General features: G+C 42.3%; 1 protein-coding gene across 8 annotated transcripts in view; it reads right to left on the reverse strand.

The window, feature by feature from the left end:
* CIT (citron rho-interacting serine/threonine kinase) overlaps nucleotides 1-25,023 on the reverse strand; it is a 170,887-nt gene that overhangs the window by 144,955 nt on the left and 909 nt on the right. For 7 of the 8 annotated variants that reach the window (XM_034672358.1, XM_019800123.2, XM_034672355.1 and 4 more), the window contains exons 2-5: nucleotides 24,295-24,551; nucleotides 18,802-18,943; nucleotides 9,599-9,774; nucleotides 5,232-5,333 (exon numbers count right to left, since the gene is read on the reverse strand). In XM_034672358.1, the coding sequence (XP_034528249.1) occupies nucleotides 5,232-5,333; nucleotides 9,599-9,774; nucleotides 18,802-18,943; nucleotides 24,295-24,390 (516 nt within the window). In that variant the 5' untranslated portion in view covers nucleotides 24,391-24,551. The remainder of the gene's footprint in view (nucleotides 1-5,231; nucleotides 5,334-9,598; nucleotides 9,775-18,801; nucleotides 18,944-24,294; nucleotides 24,552-25,023) is intronic. The other variant, XM_034672359.1, reaches the window with a different exon arrangement.

A 25,023-nucleotide genomic window follows, 5' to 3' on the forward strand; every position in this document is an offset into this window, starting at 1 on the left:
TGTTTTCTTTGTAAAGATCAGCTCCTTCCTGGAAGGACACTGGTGAAGGCATCTGTTATACGGAACTGAACAGATTTCATCATGAACCAGATCAACAAAGCGCTGTTTCCATGGGCTGCCTGCCAGAATACAGAACTAGCCTTGTTATATAGAACCAGACATTAACAATACAATGGACTTCATTACAATTTTCTATATACCAGAAAATGGCAAGCCACATTCATTGGTATATAATGACAAATAGGAAATTTTTAACCATCACATTTCGAAAGGATCCAAGTTCAATTTCCTTGCTCTGTGCTCCAAATTTTGAAAACCCCACTGGATCTAATTTGAATTACATACTTTAGAGAATAAAATTTACATTCCTAATGTGTGATTTCCATAACACAATAAGTTAATCTGTATGTAAATCTATTTCTATGAAATTAATCATACGTTTTTCCAATAAACGCTTCTTAAGCATCTACTTGGAGAAGCGCTACTGGAAGCAAGGGAAACATAATCCCTCCCTTCACGGATGGAGTAGCCTGGTGGGGAAGCCCAACACCCACTCATGAAGAGGCGGTACAGGGTGCTATGAGTCCACAGCCAGAAGGGCACCCCTCCCAGAGCTAGAGGGGCCAGGAAGAGTTTCTGGAAGAAGTGACATCTCATCCAAGCCCAGAAGGAGAAATAAGAGTTAGCCAGGGAAACATGGAAACAAGGAATGGCATGGAGAAAGGTCAGAGGCCAGTTCAAAGAACTAAAGGAAGTTCAAGATGATTGTAAAGTGAAAGGAGAGGGATACTATGTGGCTCAGCCATTTAAGTGTGTGGCTCTAGATTTCGGCTCATATCATGATCTCAGGGACATAGGATCAAGCCTGACATCAGGCTGTGCGCTGAGCATGGAGTCTGTTTAAGATTCTTTCTTCCTTGGGGTGCCTGGGTGGCTCAGTCAGTTAGGAATCTGACTCTTGATTTCAGCTCAGGTCACGAGCTCAGGGTTGTGCGATCAAGCCTCACAATGGGCTCTGTGCTGAGCGGGGAATCTGCTTGAGGGAGTCTGCCTGAGATTCTCTCCTCTCCTTCTCCTTCTGCCAAACCCCCAAAATAAATTTTAAAAATCTTAAAAAAAAAAAAATCTCTCTTCCTCTCCCTCTGCCCCTCTTCCCCCCCTTCACGCTCTTGATCTCTTAAACTATAAAAGTTAATTAATTAATGGAAGAGAAAGGAGAGGAAAGGTAAGCAACAAGCCTACAGATACATGTGAAAAAGACCTTGTAAACCACATGGAAGAGTCTGGACTTCATCCAGAGGGCAGCAGGGAGTCTTAAAGGGTTTTAAGAGCGGGATGACTTGGCTGCCCTGTGTAGAAGACCTGGGGGAAGGGCAAGACAGATGGCAGGGAGAACACTTGGGAGGTTGCTGCAGTGATGCAGGCAAAAGAAGATGGCGGTGGGAACTCACCCAGTAGAAGCAATGGAGAGAAGAGATAGCTTTGAGAAATATATAGGACACTGAATCTTATTTCTTTTATTCATTGATTTTTAAATGGATCTTCAATTACACTGCATTTGCATTACAAATGAACAGTTAACTGCCAGGGAGTTTAGGATGATTTGTATGCTTCCCCAAACTTCAAAGACTGGTGATCTATAAGTGGTCAATAGGTACAATGGAATTCTGGAACTTCGTGATGCCAGTATAGATCTATGGTGCTCTTGCAATGGAATATATTTCCAGACTTAGAAATGTTGAGATTTTAGAAAGGTAAAATGGTGTGTATACTTTATATTATGTAACACCCTAGGGTAGGGCTTGTGATATCACCCTGTACTCAAATGCATTCACAATTGAGGCAAAATGTATGAAAAGTCACACTAAAGGGAATGAAGATGAGATTCAGGTCAGGTTTTGCTACCGAGTTCACGTCAGGTATTGCTGCCAAATTAGTAACAAAAGAACTTGAGGTTATTCAGAGCTCTGGGTATTTCAGAATTGCAGATAAGGGATGGTGGATCTATAATCATATCTTAGTTCCTATGCTGAGTTTGGATATTTGTAAGAAAACTGTGCCCTTAGCAAGCATTTTACTCCAAATTACCAATGTACTTGAGAAGAGAATGCAGACAAGGAAATAATTACAAGATTCCACCAGCAATACCCAACTGAGCTACTAAAGAAGGGTGTAAAAATGTCGTTGCAGCCAGGTATCAATGTGCTGAGGCAACTAGAACTCTAGAAAACAGCTGTTTTAAAATCATTCCCGGGGCGCCTGGGTGGCATAGTGGTTAAACGTCTCCCTTCGGCTCAGGGCGTGATCCTGGTGTTCTGGGATCGAGCCCCACATCAGGCTCCTCCGCTATGAGCCTGCTTCTTTCTCCCACTCCCCCGCTTGTGTTCCCTCTCTCGCTGGCTGTCTCTCTCTCTGTCAAATAAATAAATAAAATCTTTTTAAAAAAATAAAATAAAATAAAATCATTCCCATCTTGTAAGATGGTGGCTGGAAAACCTGAAAAGATGGTCATTAAGCTCAGAAGGCTGATGCCAGTGGCGAAATCCAGATGGAAGCCCCACAGCCAAAAGGCCCAAAAAAGGAAGCCCCCTGCCCCTAGGAGATGTCTTAACAGAGGAGGAGCTGACATTCCCAATCTCTAACGTATTTCAGCAAGGCTATATCCAAGAGGAAGTCCACAACACTGAATTCCACGATTAAAAAGAAAGGGAAGTTCTACCACTGGGACAAAGCCAATTGGCAGGGATAAAAATGGTGGCCCCAAAGAGATTAAACTTTTTTAAATGACCAAGTATTACCGTCTTGAAGATGCACTTTGAAAAGTGTTGAGCCATGAAAACAAAAATAGAAGCAAAACCTGCTAGTCAACACGAAGGAAACTATGAGTCAGTATCACTGCCAGACCCCCTCTGGTCACCCTCACTGGCCACCACCGAGACAAGCAGTGAGTTCCTTAAGCCACTGAGCAGTGGCTTGACCAGCCGTTGTCATCAGAGTTACATAGAACACTCAGAATTTGTCATCACCTCTACCAAAACTAACCTTATCAAGGTGAGAGTCCCAAAGCATCTCAACATTGCTTACTTTGAGGAAACTGCATGAGACTGGGCATCATGAAGACAAGGCCTTCAACCCAGATGAACAGAAATACAAGCTAAGAGAGTGATGGGAGGCAAACGAGAAAACTGTGGACCCTCAACTTTTGCCAAAAATCGGGGCCTTTGCTACTTCCAGGACTGCCCGTATTCTGTGTTGCCTTGAACACAAAAAAGACTGTTTACAGAGCTGAAGTTAAAACATCCAAAATAATAAGAATAAATAAATCCCTGCTGTTTCAACGGATCTTCTTTTCTGAGAACTAATGAAAAAGTCTGTTAATACACCCAAACATGAGGGGCTCTAGAAGATAAAAAGGGGAACACAAGGCAAATGTAGTATATGTAAGAAATATCCTAGATTGTCGGTGAGACTAAAATACACCAAGGTCAGTTAGGAAGGTCAGGGATCCATACCCCATGTCTCAAGGAAGGAAAGGTCCAAAGACAATATTCAAGGAAAGGAAGTTTCAGGCCCTAAACAATGGGCATAGTGTTGGTCAAGAAGCATGCGGTTAGTGCAAGGACAGGCTCCCAACACATTTGTATGAAAACATCCTCGCTCAAAAAGGCTGGGTAGAGCTGGCGGCGGGGTTGGGGGGGGGGTTCTTCTCTACTAGCACCGGGTTCTCAACTAATATGAAACCACGCTAACCAACTGTTTATTACAGGTCAGAAATAAAGTCAGTAAAGTCCCCCAAAAACTACCCCATGGAAGTTCAAGATAAATAGGAGTCCATCCCTCTCTTACCCTTCTCTCTTATGTGAGCCTCTATAAAAGTTTCTCTCCATTTAAGGTAATAGGATAGTCTTGTTTTAAGGGCTGAATCAGGATCAAAAATTGCTTCTGGGATATATTTTTTTCTTTTAGGAATCCTATACCCCCAAGAACCTAAACAAGGCCCCCAAAATGAATTCTAGCCTTGTACACATTATGCTACACATACATCAGAAATAGTATGGCATTGTTCAAAAGAATGAGGAAGATCTGGGGGAGGTGAGTGGAAGGACGGGGGAACAGGGCGCTGGACATTAAGGAGGGCATGTGATGATGAGCACTGGGTGTTATATGCAACTGATGAATCACTGACCTCTGCCTCTGAAACTAATAATACATTATATGTTAATTAATTGAATTTAAATAAAAATTTTTTAAAAATAAGAAAGCTGTGGTAGGGAGGCACTCCCCCTTTCCAAATTCATTTACAATTAGTTACAAAATTCTACAACTATCATCTGAATCACATCTAACACTCAAATGTTTAATGATACCAAAGCATGGAATAAACTAAGCAAGGCGTGACGTGCCCTCATGTGCCACACTGCCACAGGCAAAGGGAACAATAAATGTTGGAGATAATAAAATATTGACTACTTTTAATAGAATCAAAAAAAAAAACAAAAACAAAAGAATGAGGCAGATCTGTATGTGTATGTGCTGACATGGAAAGATGTTGGGGATAAATTGCTGAAAGGCAAAAAGCAAGGTGAAGAGCAGAGTGGAGAGTATTATGCCAATTTTGTAAAACAAACTATATACATGTGTTATAAATACAGACATAGAAATATTTTTTCCATTAGGGTCAGGAAGAACATACATAACCATTAATACGCTTCCCTAGGGAAAAGGATTCAAAAGGTTGAGAACCTTCCCTTCTATTTTATACAGTTCGGCAGTGTTTGCATTTTCTTAAAATCACAATGCATTATCTCCATTTTTAAAAATTAAAAAATTTAATGACTTTACCTAGATTTAGTGGAGATCATTTCGTAGCATAGACAAATACTGAATTATTATATTGTACACCTAAAACTAATACAATGTTCTATGTCAATTATGACTCAAAAAAAATTAAAACAAGATTCTAGTCTATTAAAGGTCATATCAGACTATTCCCAAATAAATGACTTCTCATTATTGCCCTTTAATCCACGGCTACGATACCTAACAATAGATAGGGCTGTCTCTAAATGGACCAGCCTTTAATCTTTAGGACAAGGAGAACAGGAAGATACCTCAAAGTCAGGAAAGCAACTCGACAGACCGAATGGGCAAGAACCATATCCAGTTCTACATCTGTGATATCTGAGTGTCAGCACTGGACTAATTCTAGAGAGATGGATGGAAAGACTCACCAGATAAAGGTTATTTTTGTCCTGAAAGGCATACTGTAACTGGGGGATCCAAGGGCTTGTGCTCTGAGATAATATGTTCCGTTCTTCCTCAAAAAATGCAACCTAAGGGAAAAAGAAACTCTTTAGACAATTATAATAGTATTGGGGTAGGGTGGGGAGAATGCCCTACCCTCCCTCTGTAAGCCAAAATTTATGTCTCTGATTCACAAAAAGAAAAACCATCCCTTAGCCCAGCACTCCACAAATTTCATTCATTTGCCTACTTTGCTCACCATTTTTGCCAGATTTGTATATTATCTGTCCAATTATTGACTTAACTCCTCTCCTTAAAGTCAACTCACTTCTTTTCAATATAAATATCTTTCTCTTTCTCTTCTTCACCTCCTCTCCCTCAACAATTCAGTTTTAAAGCCATTAGGTGGAGCAGAACAAGGTAAGCATCCATGACAGGTGGTAGGGAGAGAGGGCCACAGTGGCCCAGAACAGGATGCCAGGCTCAAGCAGGATGAGGAGGGCAGTGACCATGTGTGAGGGCAGTCTAATATTGGATATCAAGGGCCCACATAGGGTGAGGAAGGCACCCACATGCAGGGATAGCCTGGATCAGGGCATCTGAGCCCACCAATGGGAAGAGTGGCAGCAAAGACAGGAGTCCTGATGCACACAAATGCATAAAGTGAGCTAAAATATTAAGGAAAGAGAGGAGAGCTACAAACACAGAAAGGATGAACACTAGAATAAACACAGTGAAGTTGGTTGGGATTTGGAGGTACTGGTGTGAACACATGGCTTTTCAATGTACAGAGATATCAGTACAGATATAAATGTGTGTGTGCAGAGGTAGGTGTATTTAATACCTGCACGTGTATTCCCTGGCTCTGTTCCCTGAAAGGCGTCTGGAAGCAGTGATACCCCAACAGCAATAAGGGCACCTAGTGTCCAGATCTTGGCTTATAAATACCCTCTTACACTGAAAGTTACTGCTCATCTTTGAGAAATAACTGATTGCAAGGGTGAGGCAGGCAAGAGCCTGAACATCTTGTTGTACCAGAAAGCAAGAGACAACTCAAAAACGGGGAGGTGTCAAAAGACACAAAAACCAAACTGAAGAGACTCTCATGGCCCAACTTAGGGGACATTTTGAGTATAAAAAAACATAATGACAATAATGGCTTGGAACTCATTGACTTAAACAGGAAAATGCAAATCCACACAACTATAAATTAATAAATTGAAAGTTTTATGAAGAACGGGTGCCTCCACAGTTTGAAAGCACCTCCCTATGCAATACTAATGTAATGATGAAGCAGAAAGGGGTGACCCCACAGTGACGCATGGCAGACACCTAAGTGAACGTCGACGAGAACGTGACAAACTGAAACAAAGTCACTCGTTGGGATGCAATGAGAACAGAGCATCTCGTCTGTGATATTCCTGCCAGAGATCTAGCACCTGAACCTCAGCAACATTAGACATAGCTATAGTTTACACAACAAGTGGCCTGTCATCTTCAGAATCGCCAAGGTCATGAGAGTCCAGGGAAAACTGAGAAGCTGGTCCAGATTGAAAAAGACTCAAAAGACAGGAAAACTAAATGATATGTGGGATCTTGAGCTGGACCCTTTTGTTCTACAAGAATATGAAACAACCAGTGGAGCATGAATGGGGTCTGAAGACAGTGGTAATGTAGCATTGTTTCTCTCCTGATTTTGATGGTTGTATTGTGCTGCATGGGAGAGCGTCCTTATTGTAGGAAATGCACACGGAAGTCTTCGGAGGTAATAGGGCATCGGGTTGCCAACGGATTTTCAAATGGCTCAGGAAGAAAAAAGTTGTTTGTACTTTGTGATCGTTTTCCATGTCAACTTGCCTGGGCTATAGCACCCAGCTATTCAATCAAACACGAATCTAGGTGTTGCTGAGCAACAAACACCCCACTCTCGTAATCTCCTGCTCCCGATCTGTGGTCCTTCTCCTTTCCCAGCACAAAAAAGGTGTGCAGTGAGGGGTTGGCCAAACTGAAAAGCTTACATCTTTACTTGCTCGCCATGGACTCTTCGTCTGAGCCCTGAAGCTTCCGTTGAAATAAGCGGTCTCTAAGGACTCTTCTGGTTCTCACTGAGCCCAGGGCAGCTGTGCTGGCCTCTCCAGGTCTTGCTGACAGGATGTTGTCTCTCCCATCTCCTTCTCTGGCATTTCCTTTCACTCACTCCCTGTGCTGGCTTTTCTCTTCTCATGCCCTTAAATTCTGAAGGCTTGCCATGGCTCAATTAAAGACTCTACTTTCCTTCACATTCACTCTCTTAAGGAACAGTTGGATAGCTTTCATTAGCTCCTGTGTGTGTCTGATTTTAAAAACCCCCCCAGCCCATACAGGGCACCTGGGTGGCCCAGTCGTTTAAGCCTCTGCCTCTCGATCTCAGCTCAGGTCCTGATCTCAGGGTTGTGAGTTTAAGAACCGCACTGGGCTCCACGCCCAGCATGGAGCCTACTTTATAAAATAAAATAAAAAATAAATAAATTAAAATTAAAAAATAATAAAATGAAAAAATAAAAACCCCCAGCCCACACCTCACACAGGGTCATTGCAAGTCATTCACCTGAGGAAAGGCACACCTATCCGAACATCTCTATTGCTCACCTGCAGTAGAGTATATTAGACTGTTTTCTTTTTACATGCACCACTTCCCATCTAAAACAAACACCACAAGATCAGAGCTACATTTAATGCCTCTTCTCAAGGACCTAGAAGCACACCACGCAGAACAGGTGCTCAGTAAGTGCGTCCTGATGATCCGCACTGGCTTCGGTATTGGGAGGCTGAGTGAGCATCTTCCATTCCTCCCTTCCAAATGATTTGTAACGTCCTGTCATTTCTCCTTTCAGTGAAGTTGCTCACATTTCACTGCTAAACACAGGCTACATCATTCTTGGACCCTGACAAGCAGCCTCCTGCCCTCCCCTGCTCCTTTTACTGGAGGCCGCACAAAGTCACTGAGTCCTCAGACTCCGATCCCAACCTCCTCCTTCCAAAAAGTGTAAACAATCCCCGACTGCCTCACAAAGTAAACTGCCATTCCAAAAAACAGTTCTTGGGGGAATGGGGAGTTACCATGTAATAGGTACAGAGTTTCTATGCGGGGTGATGAGAAAGTTCTAGAAATAGAGAGCGGTTATGGTTGCACACAACACTGTAAATGCATTTATGACTAGGGAACAGTACCTTAAAAAGGATTAAAACAGTAAATGTTATGCTATGTATATTTTGCCACAATAAAAAAAGGTTCTTCAGATTTCCCACCAGTGACCCCCTCCCCAACCAAATGTCTCGTTTCTCCCCATTTCCTAGTCCATCTGTTCTAAACCAGTAAGAAAGAAAGAAAAAAAAAAAAACCCACATGCACACACGCACACACATCTGTATAACGTTCTAGTACTCAATCCTCCGGAACATCACACACACACACTTCCACCTGCCACACTCCCGTCACGCCTCTCTGCCCAGAATCTACACTCCCTCTCAGCGGTGTGAACCTCCCCTGACTGTCCCTGGCTCACCCACATCTCTCCTCACTCCATAGTTGGTAAATTTGCTCACTGCTCTCCCTTCTGCGATGCTTTAGCTGCTAAGCGCCTGCTTTATACATTTGCATTTTTCCTCCACTTTCCAAAGTTGTTTTTAAAGCCTGTAACTAACAGCCATGGAGCTTCAATTCCTTCTGCAGGCTTCCCACGGAGTTGGGTACATTATCAGACACATGATGTGCGCTCGGACGTCTGTAACTAATGAATTGCTCTGAACACCAAGGCTGATGACTGTCTCTCTAGAATCTCGGCAAATGAATCAATATGTCTGGAGCAGCAGCCTTGTTTAAAGAAAGAAAAATACTACGACCAAAAGACAAGTTCTTACCTGCTCTTAAAAAAGCAACACCCTAGCCACTGAGTAATTTTATTTCATTTCTTCAAAGGCCTGTTTAAAAATCAAATACATATGCCCACAGCACAAATAAAGAAAATGCGCCCCAAAGCGAATGCTGCCTAACCCCACAATATGCATATCTCGAAACTCCCAGCTGACGGTCATGAAAGGTCATCTTAAATTTATTAGTTAAAAGGCCATGTCGATTCTGAATAACGAGAGAAATGTGATAAAGAAATCAAAGGGAGCTTGTGAGCCTTCAAAATGAGTCAATACAGTACAAGAAGAAAAGCTGAGAACGTGAGAGAGCTTTCTGCAACCATCATGAACCAGAGAGTCACCATGGAAAACTTGTGATCCCAGATGTCGATTCTGCAGATCATCGCCTCTGCAGTGATCATTCTGGCACAGAAAGGGAAAGGGCGTGGTGTTAAAATGCTCCTACCTGCTCTTGGGCCAACAAGGTCTTCTTCTTCATGATTTTCATGGCATAGATGTCCCCAGTCGCTCGCTCCCTTACCACCTGCACTTCGGCAAAGTGACCACAACCCACAAGACTTCGGACTTCAAAGTCTTTGGCTGAAGGCTGGAGCTCCTGTAACTCAGCTATGGTGTCGGAATCTGCAAGAGATGGAAGAGTTGTTCCCAGGTAAGGAAAGCATTTCAAATACATGCATCTTTATGAAAGCAAAAAAAAAAAGAAGAAGAAGAAGAAGAAAGGAAAAAGTGTTCCTATGTGTTCCCTCACTGTCAAAAGACATTTAGTCACTTTCTCATCCGTCATGAATAATTATAAAATCAGCACAAAAGTGTTTTTATATGTTAAGTTAAAATTAAGGGCTCCAGAAATTCCAAAGCAGTTTCCATGGTAGCTATAATTTGAATCCTGTAGACTCAGAAAATAGGAGGAGAACACAAATCATGCTTTTCTTCCTCCTCTCTGAAGGCTGCAGGGCAGTGTTTGGTCAAACATGTTTATCAGCACTATAGACTGGCTTACAATGTGATGGAAGCAACACGATTCCCATCTCAACCCACTTTGGAGCTAACTTCCAAATCATTCCATTCTAACCGCATTCTGCAGTTTTATCCCAGTAACCCAGGTTTTATCCCACTATCCCATCTCCCTTGGATGGATGGTGTCAGAGCTACCTCTCTTCCCTTAATACATAGCAGTGCTATCAAAAAACAGAAAGTAAAACCAACAAACGAACAAAAGAATGAACCCCTGACATTTGTTGTGCAGAGTTGGCAGGTCACACACCTGGAAGTGTTTACAACTATCTTCTTCTTAGCATATAGTCTTGTTCCTTTTTCAAGTGCAGTCTCTCAGTATCTTAGTCTGCTCAGGCTGCTACAACAAAATACCATAGATGACATGGCTTAAACAACAGGCATTTGTTTCTTAGTTCTGGAGGCTGGGAAGTCCAAGGTCAAGGTGCTGGCAGGCTGAGTTCCTGGTGGGAACCCACTTCCCGGCTTACAGAGAACCACCTTCTCACTCTATCTTCACAAGATGGAGAGAGAGGGAACCCTGGTCTCTCTTCTTCATCTAAGGACAAAAGTTCCATCATGGAGGCCCCACCTTCATGACTTCATCTAAATCTAATTACTTCCCAAAGGCTCCACCTTCAAATACCACCATATTGGAAATTAGAGCCTCAACATTTGACTCTGCAAGGCGACACGAATATTCAGTCCATAACAGGTAGAGATCCTCCATATATGAAGTATGGATTAAATGGATGGTAGATTTGGAATCTACCATATATTTATTGACACTCTGAGAACACTAAGCTGGGACATCACTGGATATGCAATGACTCTAAGGATCTGAAAGAATGGAGTAGACCAGCTATATCTGACTGAAAAATTCAATCCTTTACATGACAGAGAAACTCCATATAAACCGGGGTTACACTCCAAAGGAAGACAAGAGGAATACATAATCAAAATTATCCTGGAGAATCCCTCAGAAAGGTGCCATGATGAAGACTAAGAGACTCTTGAATTCCCACACGGACGTTAAAGTCTTCCGGGCACTAGAGCAGGTTGCCATGCCCATGTGCCATGTCCATGGTTGGGCACGAGATAAAGCCAAGAGCTACATTCTAGAGTTACGCTTGGCTTGGCAAGTTATTCACACAATGAGAGGAAATGAGTCCAATGAGGGGGAAAGCCATTTCATACCTATAGTTGTTGAGTAGCATATTGATAAATTAGCCAATGCAATTTTAATTGTTACCCACCCCCTTTCTTTGTGGCATGGGTGGTGTTGAATTCACTTGGATCAAAGGCACACATGATGAACTCCACTGCACTAGGTACCTTCCCACCCACAGACCACACCTCTCTCTTCAGTCAGTCACCCTGAAAACACCTCCTTTTTGTCCCTGGGGAATCAGGCAAGAGTGCTGGGTAGGTTGGAATAAATTCACCATGACCACTGTAAAAAATAAATCTAAGGCGCCTTCATGGAGAACTCCAGGCAAAGTTGAAAACTGCACAATATTTTCCTTTTGTCCTGACATCCCTGTGCCAAGGCCTGTCCTTCTTCCCTGCCCTTTTTCCAAGTTTCTTTCAGATCAGGTATTTGAGTTATGAATTATAATTCCCCAAATACGCTGGCTTGCAACTTTCTGGGTTGAACCTGATTTTATTATTGCTTGCACACAAAACCAACCTCTCTCGATTCTCTGCTGGGCCTTGGGTCCCCAGGTTGCTTATAGCATTTGTCCAACTTAACTCTGGATCCGTGGCTGGTAACCACCAGGCATTTCAATCATGTGAGTAGAAAAACTGCTACAGGCAAAACCACAAGGACACTCAGAATTCTGAGAAACCATTCCAAATGTCTATGTCTTTTCCCAAAGGCTTTGGATTATTAAGGTGAACAGGTGAGATACTAAACTCAAGTCTATGACGATTAAAAAAAAAAGACCCTCACAACTTCCCTCCCTACCAGCAGCTTCTGTGATTCCAAAACCACATTCCTCTTCAGCCCTGCACACAGTTACAGTATTTAAGAACTGAATATTGAGGTGGAAACAAAGACCCAAAGCACTGTAATGAAAATGCAGTCAAAGCACGGCCTTGTAAGATAAACATTTGGACCAAGGGGCAAAAGCCAACACAGCTGAGTGTATCCCTTCCTCTTCTGAAACTCAGTCAATTCAACACCTCGATTTCTAGGAATTTGTCCTTCATAGAAATGTTAGCAAATGTTCTGGAAAAAGACACACAGCAGGATGCTCATCATGAGCACTGCTCGTAATAGAAAAATAAATGACCTAAAGGTCTAGAGGCGCCTGGGTGGCTCAGTAGGTTAAGTGTCTGCCTTCAGCTTGGGTCATGATCCCGGGGTCCCAGGATCGAGCCCCACATCGGGCTCAAGGTGGAGTCTCCCTGTCCCTCTCCCTCCTCCCCTCTCCCCCCGCCCCACACTCATGCTCTCTCTCAAATAATTAAAATCTTAAAAAGAAAGAAAGAAAGAAAGAAAGAAAGAAAGAAAGAAAGAAAGAAAGAAAGAAAGAAATGACTAAAGGAAATGGAAAGTAGAATCAACCTAAAGTCCACCCACATAAAAGAATATTGGGCACACGAAGTAGCTCAATCTCCACTAGAACATACATTTTTTAAAGGCAGGGATTTTTCTCCGTGTTGATCACTACTGTAAACCCAGTGCCCAGCACAGAACCTGGCACATGGCAAGTGCTCCATAAATATTTGTTGAGTAAATATATTGCTAAGTGAGCAAAGCTAGTAGCAAAATATTACAGACATATGATCCATTTCGTGTGAAATGAAACAAGAGTGATGTTAGAACAAACATGGAAAGGGTTGGTTGATTGCTAGAGCAGGTTGACTGGTACACAGGAGTTCATTACACTATTCTCTTGGACGTGCTTGAAAATTTCCATAATAGGGGTGCCTGGGTGGCTCAGTCATTAAGCGTCTGCCTTAAGCTCAGGGCGTTATGGGATCAAGCCCCGCATCAGGCTCCTCCACTGGGAGCCTGCTTCTTCCTCTCCCACTCCTCCTGCTTGTGTTCCCTCTCTCGCTGTCTCTCTGTGTCAAATAAATAAATAAAATCTTTAAAAAAAAAAAAAAAAAAAAAAATTTCCATAATATTTTAGAAGGACCAAAAAAAAAAAAATTGCAGTATTATGCACCAAACTGGTAACAGTGGTTATCTCTGACAGAGGAGATTTTGAGAGATATTCCCTCATTTTGACCTTTTATATTTAACTTTGTATAATGATTACAATTAGTAAGAAAAAATTTTTAGAGTTATAATTCACCCATAAGTACTACAGCTGTGAACATACAGAAGCTTCTGCCCACAGTAAACATAGCTGAAAGAGCATAGGATTGCAGCTACTGTCAAATCACCAAGAACAGTCCAATTTCAACAATTATCAACACTTCGTATGTTTTAATACCAGTTTACTTTTTACACAAATTCTATAATACAACGCTTAAGGATTTACCACTTTGTTCACTTAGCAATATAGTCATTCAACGATATTTACTGAACATTACCATGTGCCAGACATTGTTTTAAGCACTGGGAATAGAACAGTAATTAAGAAACAAAAATCTCTTCCCTGGTTCCCAGAGGCAGGTTCCCTGCTCCCTCCCCTCCTTTGGCTCAAGGCTGGGGCACCTCTTCAGGGCTCTACCTTCTTTCTCATTTCCTCCAACAGTCCCCAAAGAAAATCTCCATCTCCATGACAAGATTCAAGAAACTTATGCAGTAGCAGCTGTTGGGCTCTTTTTCCCATGTGAAAATGAAGTTTACATTCCAAAACAGAAACTCAAGAAGGAAAAAAAAAAAACCAACAACAAAAAACCAGCCATACTAATGTAATCACCCTTTTTCAATCACAGTCCCTTGGCCTTACTCGCCAGGAAGCCTCTTCAAAAATACAAAACAATTCCTTGCAAGAGAATTCATTAGAAAAATCTACATTTTGCTAAGCCTAACCCCTCTGATTACTGAAGAAATTTAGAAGATCCACTACTTTAAAGTAACCAGAGGGCAGGGGTGTCTGGGTGACTCAGTTGATTAAGCGTCTGGACTCTGGATTTCAGCTTAGGTCATGATCTCGGGGTCATGGGATCGAGCACCATGTCGGGGCTCCATGCTCAGCAGGGAGTTTGCTTGAGATTCTCTCTGCACCTCCCCCTGCTCACACACTCTCTAAATAAATAAATAAATCTTTTTAAAGAATAAAAATTAAAAATAAAAAAATAAAATAACCAGAGGGCACTCCAGACTGATGAAGGTACCTGTAGATGGCTTGATAAATTGTCTCGTAATTTCCCCTCCCCTCCCACTCCCCACTTGGAAATTTAAATATTTAAGAAAATATGGTGGGAGTTTATTCAAACAAATATGGAATAAAGAAAAGCACCNAAGAAAGAAAGAAAGAAAGAAAGAAAGAAAGAAAGAAATGACTAAAGGAAATGGAAAGTAGAATCAACCTAAAGTCCACCCACATAAAAGAATATTGGGCACACGAAGTAGCTCAATCTCCACTAGAACATACATTTTTTAAAGGCAGGGATTTTTCTCCGTGTTGATCACTACTGTAAACCCAGTGCCCAGCACAGAACCTGGCACATGGCAAGTGCTCCATAAATATTTGTTGAGTAAATATATTGCTAAGTGAGCAAAGCTAGTAGCAAAATATTACAGACATATGATCCATTTCGTGTGAAATGAAACAAGAGTGATGTTAGAACAAACATGGAAAGGGTTGGTTGATTGCTAGAGCAGGTTGACTGGTACACAGGAGTTCATTACACTATTCTCTTGGACGTGCTTGAAAATTTCCATAATAGGGGTGCCTGGGTGGCTCAGTCATTAAGCGTCTGCCTTAAGCTCAGGGCGTTATGGGATCAAGCCCCGCATCAGGCTCCTCCACTGGGAGCCTGCTTCTTCCTCTCCCACTCCTCCTGCTTGTGTTCCCTCTCTCGCTGTCTCTCTGTGTCAAATAAATAAAAAAAATCTTTAAAAAAAAAAAAAAAAAGAAAATTTCCATAATATTTTAGAAGGACCAAAAAAAAAAAAATTGCAGTATTATGCACCAAACTGGTAACAGTGGTTATCTCTGACAGAGGAGATTTTGAGAGATATTCCCTCATTTTGACCTTTTATATTTAACTTTGTATAATGATTACAATTAGTAAGAAAAAATTTTTAGAGTTATAATTCACCCATAAGTACTACAGCTGTGAACATACAGAAGCTTCTGCCCACAGTAAACATAGCTGAAAGAGCATAGGATTGCAGCTACTGTCAAATCACCAAGAACAGTCCAATTTCAACAATTATCAACACTTCGTATGTTTTAATACCAGTTTACTTTTTACACAAATTCTATAATACAACGCTTAAGGATTTACCACTTTGTTCACTTAGCAATATAGTCATTCAACGATATTTACTGAACATTACCATGTGCCAGACATTGTTTTAAGCACTGGGAATAGAACAGTAATTAAGAAACAAAAATCTCTTCCCTGGTTCCCAGAGGCAGGTTCCCTGCTCCCTCCCCTCCTTTGGCTCAAGGCTGGGGCACCTCTTCAGGGCTCTACCTTCTTTCTCATTTCCTCCAACAGTCCCCAAAGAAAATCTCCATCTCCATGACAAGATTCAAGAAACTTATGCAGTAGCAGCTGTTGGGCTCTTTTTCCCATGTGAAAATGAAGTTTACATTCCAAAACAGAAACTCAAGAAGGAAAAAAAAAAAACCAACAACAAAAAACCAGCCATACTAATGTAATCACCCTTTTTCAATCACAGTCCCTTGGCCTTACTCGCCAGGAAGCCTCTTCAAAAATACAAAACAATTCCTTGCAAGAGAATTCATTAGAAAAATCTACATTTTGCTAAGCCTAACCCCTCTGATTACTGAAGAAATTTAGAAGATCCACTACTTTAAAGTAACCAGAGGGCAGGGGTGTCTGGGTGACTCAGTTGATTAAGCGTCTGGACTCTGGATTTCAGCTTAGGTCATGATCTCGGGGTCATGGGATCGAGCACCATGTCGGGGCTCCATGCTCAGCAGGGAGTTTGCTTGAGATTCTCTCTGCACCTCCCCCTGCTCACACACTCTCTAAATAAATAAATAAATCTTTTTAAAGAATAAAAATTAAAAATAAAAAAATAAAATAACCAGAGGGCAGACTCCAGACTGATGAAGGTACCTGTAGATGGCTTGATAAATTGTCTCGTAATTTCCCCTCCCCTCCCACTCCCCACTTGGAAATTTAAATATTTAAGAAAATATGGTGGGAGTTTATTCAAACAAATATGGAATAAAGAAAAGCACCCAAGTACATTTTAAAAGTAAAGACACACAACATATTAAATATATGTTGAGATTGACGGCTACCATTATTGATGGGGGTAACATTTATTACCTCTTACGTGTCAGGCAACATAAGAGTCTGTGGTCTGTGCACTAATTGATTCAATCCCCGCACAACCTTATTAGATATGTACTTTCCCCATTTTGCAGATAAGGAAACAGAAGAGACAAGGTACAGGCGAATTCCAAAGGTCACTGTGGTGGCCATACACTGAATTTAGCTATTCAAAACTCCCAACAACTGTGGACACTTGCACATCCCCCATTCCATAAGACCCTGGTAATTAGGGTGCCCTGAACCCCTCGGCACCCCAAAGAGGCCCATCACACTTCACATCGTGGCCCAGTGCCTGTTCAAGGGGTAAGCAGATGACCCAGAGCAGAGCTAAATAGAATCTTTCCTGGGGACTGTACCAGTGGAAGATAAACGTTGCACAGGGTATGGCAGCCAGTCTCCAAAGATGGTGCCCAATGAATCACACGCCTCCTAGAATTCATGCCCTTGTGTAGTTCCCTGGCACATGTAATCCGGGTGGCCCTATGACTCACTTCAAACAACAGAATGCAGCCAAAGAGATCCTCTGTCCCTTCCACATCTAAGCCCTAAGAAGTCCTGGCAGTTTGGTGTTTTCGGAAACCCTGAGCTGCTAGGTAAGAAGTCGACATCTCTGATAAAGGGACCATGTAGATCAAAGGTCAGCAAGTTTTGCTTGAAGGGCCAGAGAGTAAATATTTTAGGCTTTGTAGGCCATACGGTCTCCGTCACCAAGACTCAAATGCCTCGTCTCGTAAGAAAGCAGCCACTGATTTACATAAACAAATGGGCATGGCTAACACGTTCCAGTAAAACTTTGTTTACAACACAGGTATCCCAGGCTGTCACTGGCTAACCCTTGATGGAGAGACCACACGGAGAAGCCAGGTGGAGAGCACAGAGACAGGGAAAGACCCAGTCATCCCAGAGTCCCAGCTAAGTCCAACCTTCCAGGCAACTTGCCAGACATCGAGCAGGCCATCTTGGACATTCTAGACCAGGAGAGTCCCGGGTGCCTGCAATCTCAGCCAAAGTCACTTGGAGAGGAAAAATCCCCAGCTGAGCCCAGTCAACCCACAGGATCATGAAAGGTAATATAGGGATTACTATTTTAGGCCACTATAGTTCAGGGTGCTTGGTTACACAGCAAGGTCATATAAGGGACGGTTTCTCACACTTGGCACTGCTGAAATTTTGGGCCAGATAATTCTATGATGTGGTGGCCCGTCATTGCAGGAAGATTAGCATTGTCTCCGGCTTCACCAATCAGATGCCAGCAGCACCCTTCCCCGCCAGGTTGTGACAACCAAAAATATCTCCAGACATTGCCGAGAGTCCAGAGAGGGGCAAAATTACCACTCATTGAAAAACACTGATGTAAGGTAATCAAATACAAAAGTGGGACACGGACACCAGCAGCCAATTACCCCACTTCAAGGAAGATAGGGATAGGGTGTAGGCAGAGCCGATTTATGCCTTTCATAGGCCCTAGGCATGTCTGCCTTCATCAGCCCCTTCCTCCATTAAAAAAAAAAAAAATCAAGGGGTGCCAGTGTGGCTCAGTTAGGTAAGCGTCTGACTCTTGATCTCAGCTCAGGTCTTGATCTCAAGGCCATGAGTTCAAGCCCCACATCAGGCTGCATGCTAGGTGTGGAGACTACTTGAAAAAAAAAAAAAAGAAAAGAAAAGAAACTATTAAAAAAAGTCAAAAATTATATTTTACTGTGACATTAACATAAAGATGAATATAACCCCAAATCATTATACATTATTATAATCATTTTTTCTTATTATTTCAAAATTAAATTAAACTAATGAAAAGAAGTTCAGTTTACTAAAATGAAATACTGTGGGCCCTAAGCACTGTGTCTGCTATGCCTGCTAGATTATCAGCCCTGAGTGGGTATAAGGATGGAACCAGAGGACATCGTTTAAGACCCTGGGACCAGTGATGCCGAAAGTTTGACCCAACCCTGGATTTCTCAGTTTCATGAGCCATAAATTCACTTTTTGGCCTAAGCTAGTTTGAGTTGAGTTTCTGTCACCTGCAACCAGGAGACCTGACTTGCTTGGTCTCCCAACTGCAGCAGGTGGAAACTGACCTTGAAACCGGGTCTGTCTTCCTCCGAGCAGAGTTCTTACCCACAACTACCAACCACTAGCTCATTTGGCCTCCAGCATCTTTGCAGTTTTATCTAGTAGAACAGTTTTCAAGAAAAAGTTCTCCAAACTTACACTTCCGGACAAAGTTGCTCACGTGCTTGATCTTCATCAGAGCCGGCTGACTGCATTCTCCGAAGAGAACGAAGAGGGCATCTAATATCCCTTCTCGGGAAAGAGAAGACATCTGCTGTTGAGTCAGAAAGGGTGGTTTCCCCTAAAAACAGCAAACAGCAGATGGAGACACTGTCAATAATGAAAAGCTTTGATCAATAACATCCACACAGAGTAAATTACAAGCCACCAACTCTAACTGTTCACGACACACGCTAACAGCACAATTCTGGGGCTTCATTCTTTAAAGCGACATCAATTGAGAGTCATTACGTTATCACTTGTAAGATTCCATTACTGTGGGTTTCTTCTACCAGCACCCGGGAAGACAAACTTCACAAGCATGCATTAATAAGAAAAGGCTCTTCTTTCTTTTCTTTTTTTATTTTTTTTTATTTTTGAGAGAGAGAGAGAGAATGAGCATGAGCGGTGGGGGGGGGGTGGTCAGAGGGAGAAGCACTCCCCACTGAGCAAGGAGCCCAATGAAGGACTGGATCCCAGGACCCTGGGATCATGATCTGAGTCAAAGGCAGACAATTTACTGACTGAGCCTCCCAGGAGACCAGTCTGAGGCTCATGGAAACATTTACTCTGGACCCTGCTTGTTCTGAAATGTTTCCACCTCTCTACAACAGGACACAATGATAGCTACTTCTTTCGAGTGTGCCCAGAGGTTTGTTAATATAACTGCAGTTTCTTTAATTCACTCGAACAATCCGGAGTAGTATGGATGGAGTGACCATACTAAAGCTGAATTTGTTCATGATCTAGACCAACAGTTCCAAACTGGCAGACTATAACTAACCCATAGACAAGTTTTGTTGGGCCTGCAGCATTTAAAATAATTTTAATTATCTGCCAATATTGAAAAATCAGGAAATTTCACCCAAAAGAGGGGGTGGGATTTGGGGGTTCTCCTGAAACACTGGAGGACCGAGCCATATTGCCCCACATTCCTGTCTGGTGATGCTGAGCTGTGGCTGAGTGATGTCGCCCCTCTGGGTAGTGAATGTGGTCTGCAGATGGAAGACTCCTAGTCTTCCATCTGGCCCATGTGACTCACTCATAGTCACCTCCTGGCCCCCAAAGACAGGAGTTTGTAACCTCTGGTCTAGAGCAATGATTTCCATGTGCCAGGCTATGAGTTGTGTGGAGGTATTTCTGCAAAGATGGCCACCTACAGGCCCTCTGTAGGTGCTTGCCACCACTCTCATCAACAGCTGGAATCTATTTCCCCTCCCCTTGAATCTGTGCTGTCTCTGTGCCTTGCTTTAACAACAGGTAACACAAGCAACACTGTGCCAGTTCAGGGCAGAGCTCTAAATATGCCTAGCAACTTCTGCTTTTGCTCTTTTGGGAAGCCAGTTGCCATGTAAAAAAGCTTAGGCTAGACCAGAGGTCAGCAAACTATAGCCCATAGGCCAATGTGCCCCACTATCTGTTTTTATAAATAAAGTTTTATTGGAACGCAGCCACACCCATTTATTTATATATTGTCTGTGACTGTTTTTGTGCTACAATGGCAGAATTGAATAGCTGCAGCTACCCCAAAAGCCTAAAATATTTATTATTTAGAGATGAAAGTTACAAGGCCTGGATTAGACTACTGGATAATGAAAGACCTCATAGAGAAGTCAGCTGGAGGCACACTGAGATGCCCACAGCTAGCAGTCAGTACCGAGACGTCCCAGCACGAGCCAGGCTCCCAATACAATATGGCCCCTTAGGTGACCCCAGCTGATATCACAGGGTGGAACAGAAGAACTGCCTAGGTGAATCCAAACAACTCACAGAATCATAAGAAAAAATAAATCACTGCTGCTTTAAACTTTGTGAGTGGTTTCTTACACAGAACTGGATACTAGAAACAGACTGGCTACATTTGAACCACCTGAAGAACTTAGCTAAAAAAACAACAACAAAATTATCTGGTGCTGGGGAGCCTGGATGGCTCAGTCGGTTGAGCATCTGCCTTCAGCTCAGGTCAGGATCCTAGGATGGGATCGAGCCCTGTGTCCGGCTCCCTGCTCAGCAGAGAGCCTGCTTCTCCTTGTCCTCCCCGCTCACACTCTCTCTCAAATGAATAAATAAAATCTTAAAAAAAAAAATTATCTGGTGCTATCCCTACTGAACTAGAACTTTACAGTTTGTAGCTTACAATCTGTTTTATTAATAAGCTCACCAAGATATTCAAACCTCAGCCAGGGTTGTGAAGCACTGGGTCACAAGCCGCCATACCTATCACTTTATAGTTCTAACACAAACTCCAAAAAATAATAAGTCTTTGTTCCTTTGTTCTTTACTGAGTTTAGACTAACTGGAGCAACAGTTCCCAAATACAGTACTGATGCTTGACCAAGTGTTCAAGTCTGCCACAAAATGAGAAAAAATGAACACCACATGATGACTGGTCTGTAAAGCTAAATACATTCAAATTTTAAAATGGTCTTTTATTCTGAAATCATGTCTTTCCTCTGTTGGTGTTTCTTTTTTTTTTTTTTAAAGATTTTATTTATTTATTTATTTGACAGAGACAGCCAGTGAGAGGGAACACAAGCAGGGGGAGTGGGAGAGGAAGAAGCAGGCTTCCAGCAGAGCAGGGATCCCAATGTGGGGCTCGATCCCAGGACCCTGGGATCAGGCCCTGAGCCGAAGGCAGACGCTTAACGACTGAGCCACCCACGCGCCCGATGCTGGTGTTTCTTAAAATGTCCCTTCTTTATGAAGCAATAGGACCAGAAGATAATGGGCTTTTCTCTGTATCTGTCTTTTTACATCCTTCTTACATCCCTTACTTGGCAAAATAAAAAGCTGGCAAACCTATGTTGGCCTAGCAAATTTGTGAAATTTGTTGGCCCAAAAATCTTAATGTCTGCTGACCACCTGACATAAAACTCATTGGGAAGTTAAGTTCAATGTTAAGTAGAAACTAAGACCTGGGGCGCCTGGGTGGCTCAGCTGTTAAGCGTCTGCCTTCGGCTCAGGTCATGATCCCAGAGTCCTGGAATCGAGCCCCACATCAGGCTCCCTGCTCGGCGGGAGCCTGCTTCTCCCTCTCACACTCCCCTTGCTTGTGTTCCCTCTCTCACTGTCTCTTTCTGTCAAACAAATAAATAAAATCTTAAAAAAAAAAAAAAAGAAAGAAAGAAAAAAGAAACTAAGACCCAGGGACGTCTGGGTGGCTCAGTTGGTTAAGTGTCTGCCTTTGGCTCAGGTCATGATCCCAGGGTCCTGAGATCAAGCCCCACATCAGGCTCCTTACTCCGCAGGGAGCCTGCTTCTCCCTCTACCTGCCACTCCCCCTGCTTGTGTTCTCTCTCTCTCTAATAAATAAAATCTTAAAAAAAAAAAAAAAAGAAAAGAAAAGAAAAAAGAAACTAAAGACCCAGTCCAAAGTACTTACCTGTATGGAAAACAAAATCACTATTCTATCTAAACCTCATTAAAATAATATTATACGGTGAAAGAACAGTATCCATATACCTGGTTAGGCAAATGTTAGGTGTATGCTACACTTACAAATAATAGCTTTCCTGGGGACAGGGAAGAACTCATCATGAAAAAAAGATGAACTGGAGATCTACCCACAACCCTTGCAATTATAATGACATTTAAATATAATACACACTTAATAAATTCTGACACACATTGGCAGTGTTGCCAATGGTTACATGCCCAGCCTCTGTTGTTAGAAGAAAAATGGAGCCTGGCTGTCATTTACACGCAGCATGATCCTGGGCAAGTCCTTGCCTCCCTCACTATCTGTCTCTTCCTATTTAAAATGTAAATAAGAATAGTCCTATGTCTGTTATGAAGCTGAAGATAACCAGGAGCATGCTGGCTCTGTACCCAGCACTTTGGAAGCCACAATTATTACATAAGGAGCACCTTATATGCCTTCCATCAATTTTGTAATAAGCCAAAAAACTTTTGGAGTAAATCATAAAGGGGCTAAAACGCGGCAGCACTCCAGTCAGCTAGTGTTAGGGACAGACTATTCATTTGTGAAAAATATCTCATGACTTAAAATGACAACAGGAATGGTCCCACAGAACAACCTGAGCTTTCAATCTGTCTCCATTCTGATCTGTTTGAACATTCCTCAATACCAGCATTTTAGGGAAAGAATGTCATCAAGAAAGTATCAGTATTTATCATCATAGAGGTATCCTTGCAAAACTTCCTAAATATAATTACTAAGTAAACACAAATTTATCATTATTATAACTGATACTATTTCGACACTTAGCATCAGTAATAGTTACCATTTATAACCATTGGCTTACCAAGAACTAAGCAAGAAGCTAAGTACTTTACATAAATTATCTCATTTCATCCTCATGATAACCCTGTGAATTTGGTGCTATGACCTCTATTTGAAAGAGTGGCAAACGGATGCAGAGAAGGCAACGGAGTCACCCAAGGTAACACAGCTAACAAGTGCTGAGGCCAGGATTCAAACCCAGATCTTCACCACTATCTATATTGTCCCCCTGACTTGTGAGTACATAAGTCAAACAAGGATTTCTACATCAACAATGTTTCATCTACATCAAAAACAAAAGAATTAGAAATCTACTTGGAAATTATTTCCTGAGCTTTAACATTTCTGGGGTGACAGAAAGGTTCTTTAGCTTGAGCAGAATATGGGTTTCACAGGTGTGGGGATTTATCAAGTTTCTTTCTTTCTCTTTCTTTCTTTCTTTCTTTCTTTCTTTCTCTCTCTCTCTCTCTCTCTCTCTCTCTTCCTTCCTTCCTCCCTCCTTTCCTTCCTTCCTTCCTTTTAAATAAAGATCTCTTGAATCCCCTGAGTGATTCAAGGGATTAAGCGTCTGCCTTCAGCTCAGGTCATGATCCCAGGGTCCTGGGATTGAGCCCCGCATCGGGNCCTTCCTTCCTCCTTTCCTTCCTTCCTTCCTTTTAAATAAAGATCTCTTGAATCCCCTGAGTGGTTCAAGGGATTAAGCGTCTGCCTTCAGCTCAGGTCATGATCCCAGGGTCCTGGGATTGAGCCCCGCATCGGGCTCCCTGGACAGCTGGGAGTCTGCCTCTCCCTCTTCCTCTGCCTGCCAATCTCTCTTTCTGTCAAATGAATAAATAAAATCTTAAAAAAAAAAAAGATCTCTTGAATGAAAAGAAATAGAATTACACCTATAGCAGTTTTGGCCAAAAGAATGCCTTTGTTTGTTTTTCTTTCTTTTAACAAAAGGACAAACTTCAGTACAGATGAGTAAAGTGTGAGAAATGATTAAAAAAAAAAAAAAAAAGATCTCCCTTCAAGGACAAGTTCTACTCCTCCGTCTGTACAGTGGCTCCTTTTCCCAATACTATCAGCAAGTATAAAATACCAAATGGGATTTCTCCTAGAAGATTAGCCTCAGTCCTCTAAGAATAAAAGTGACAAGGAGGTTCCAAGGAAACAAACACAGGTGAACAGAGTTGGCAGCCTGTTACCTGGAAGAAATGATTCAGCCTGGAGGCTCGGCTGGCAATGGGTTCAGCAGCACCAGCGTCCAGCAGATTCCGTGCTCCATATTTGAACTTCAGCATCTCTCCAATGGTGAGGAGATATAGGAGAAGGTCAGTGTGTACTGCCAATTTGAGGAGGAAGGGCTTGAAAAATCCTGACCTTCCTCAAGATGTCAGGGATAGGGAGGTGAAAACCAGCCACCACAAAACAGATCTTGAGAAGTTCAGTCTGGCCGTGGACACTAAAAAATAGATTTTTACTCACTGTAACAAGAGGTAATACACACATCTGACATATTCTCTTACAAATAAATTTATTTATCTGCTCCACCGATAATGTAATTTCCACAAGGGCGGAGACACAGAGCCCGGTACATAGCAGGTGCTAATACTTATTGAATGATTGAAATAGCGAATTACATAGTATGTTGGAAAGTAATATGTGCTACAGGGTTAAAAAGGAGAGAGGTAGGGGCAACTGGTGTGTGTGCGCAATTTTTAACAGCGTACTCAGAGTAGACTTCACTGCGAAGGTAACATTTGAAGCAAGATCTTGGGGCGCCTGGGTGGCACAGCGGTTAAGCGTCTGCCTTCGGCTCAGGGCGTGATCCTGGCGTTATGGGATCGAGCCCCACATCAGGCTCCTCTGCTATGAGCCTGCTTCTTCCTCTCCCACTCCCCCTGCTTGTGTTCCCTCTCTCGCTGGCTGTCTCT

The sequence above is a fragment of the Ailuropoda melanoleuca genome, chromosome 12 (genome assembly GCF_002007445.2).
Source record: "Ailuropoda melanoleuca isolate Jingjing chromosome 12, ASM200744v2, whole genome shotgun sequence".
NCBI classification, from domain to species: Eukaryota; Metazoa; Chordata; class Mammalia; order Carnivora; family Ursidae; genus Ailuropoda; species Ailuropoda melanoleuca.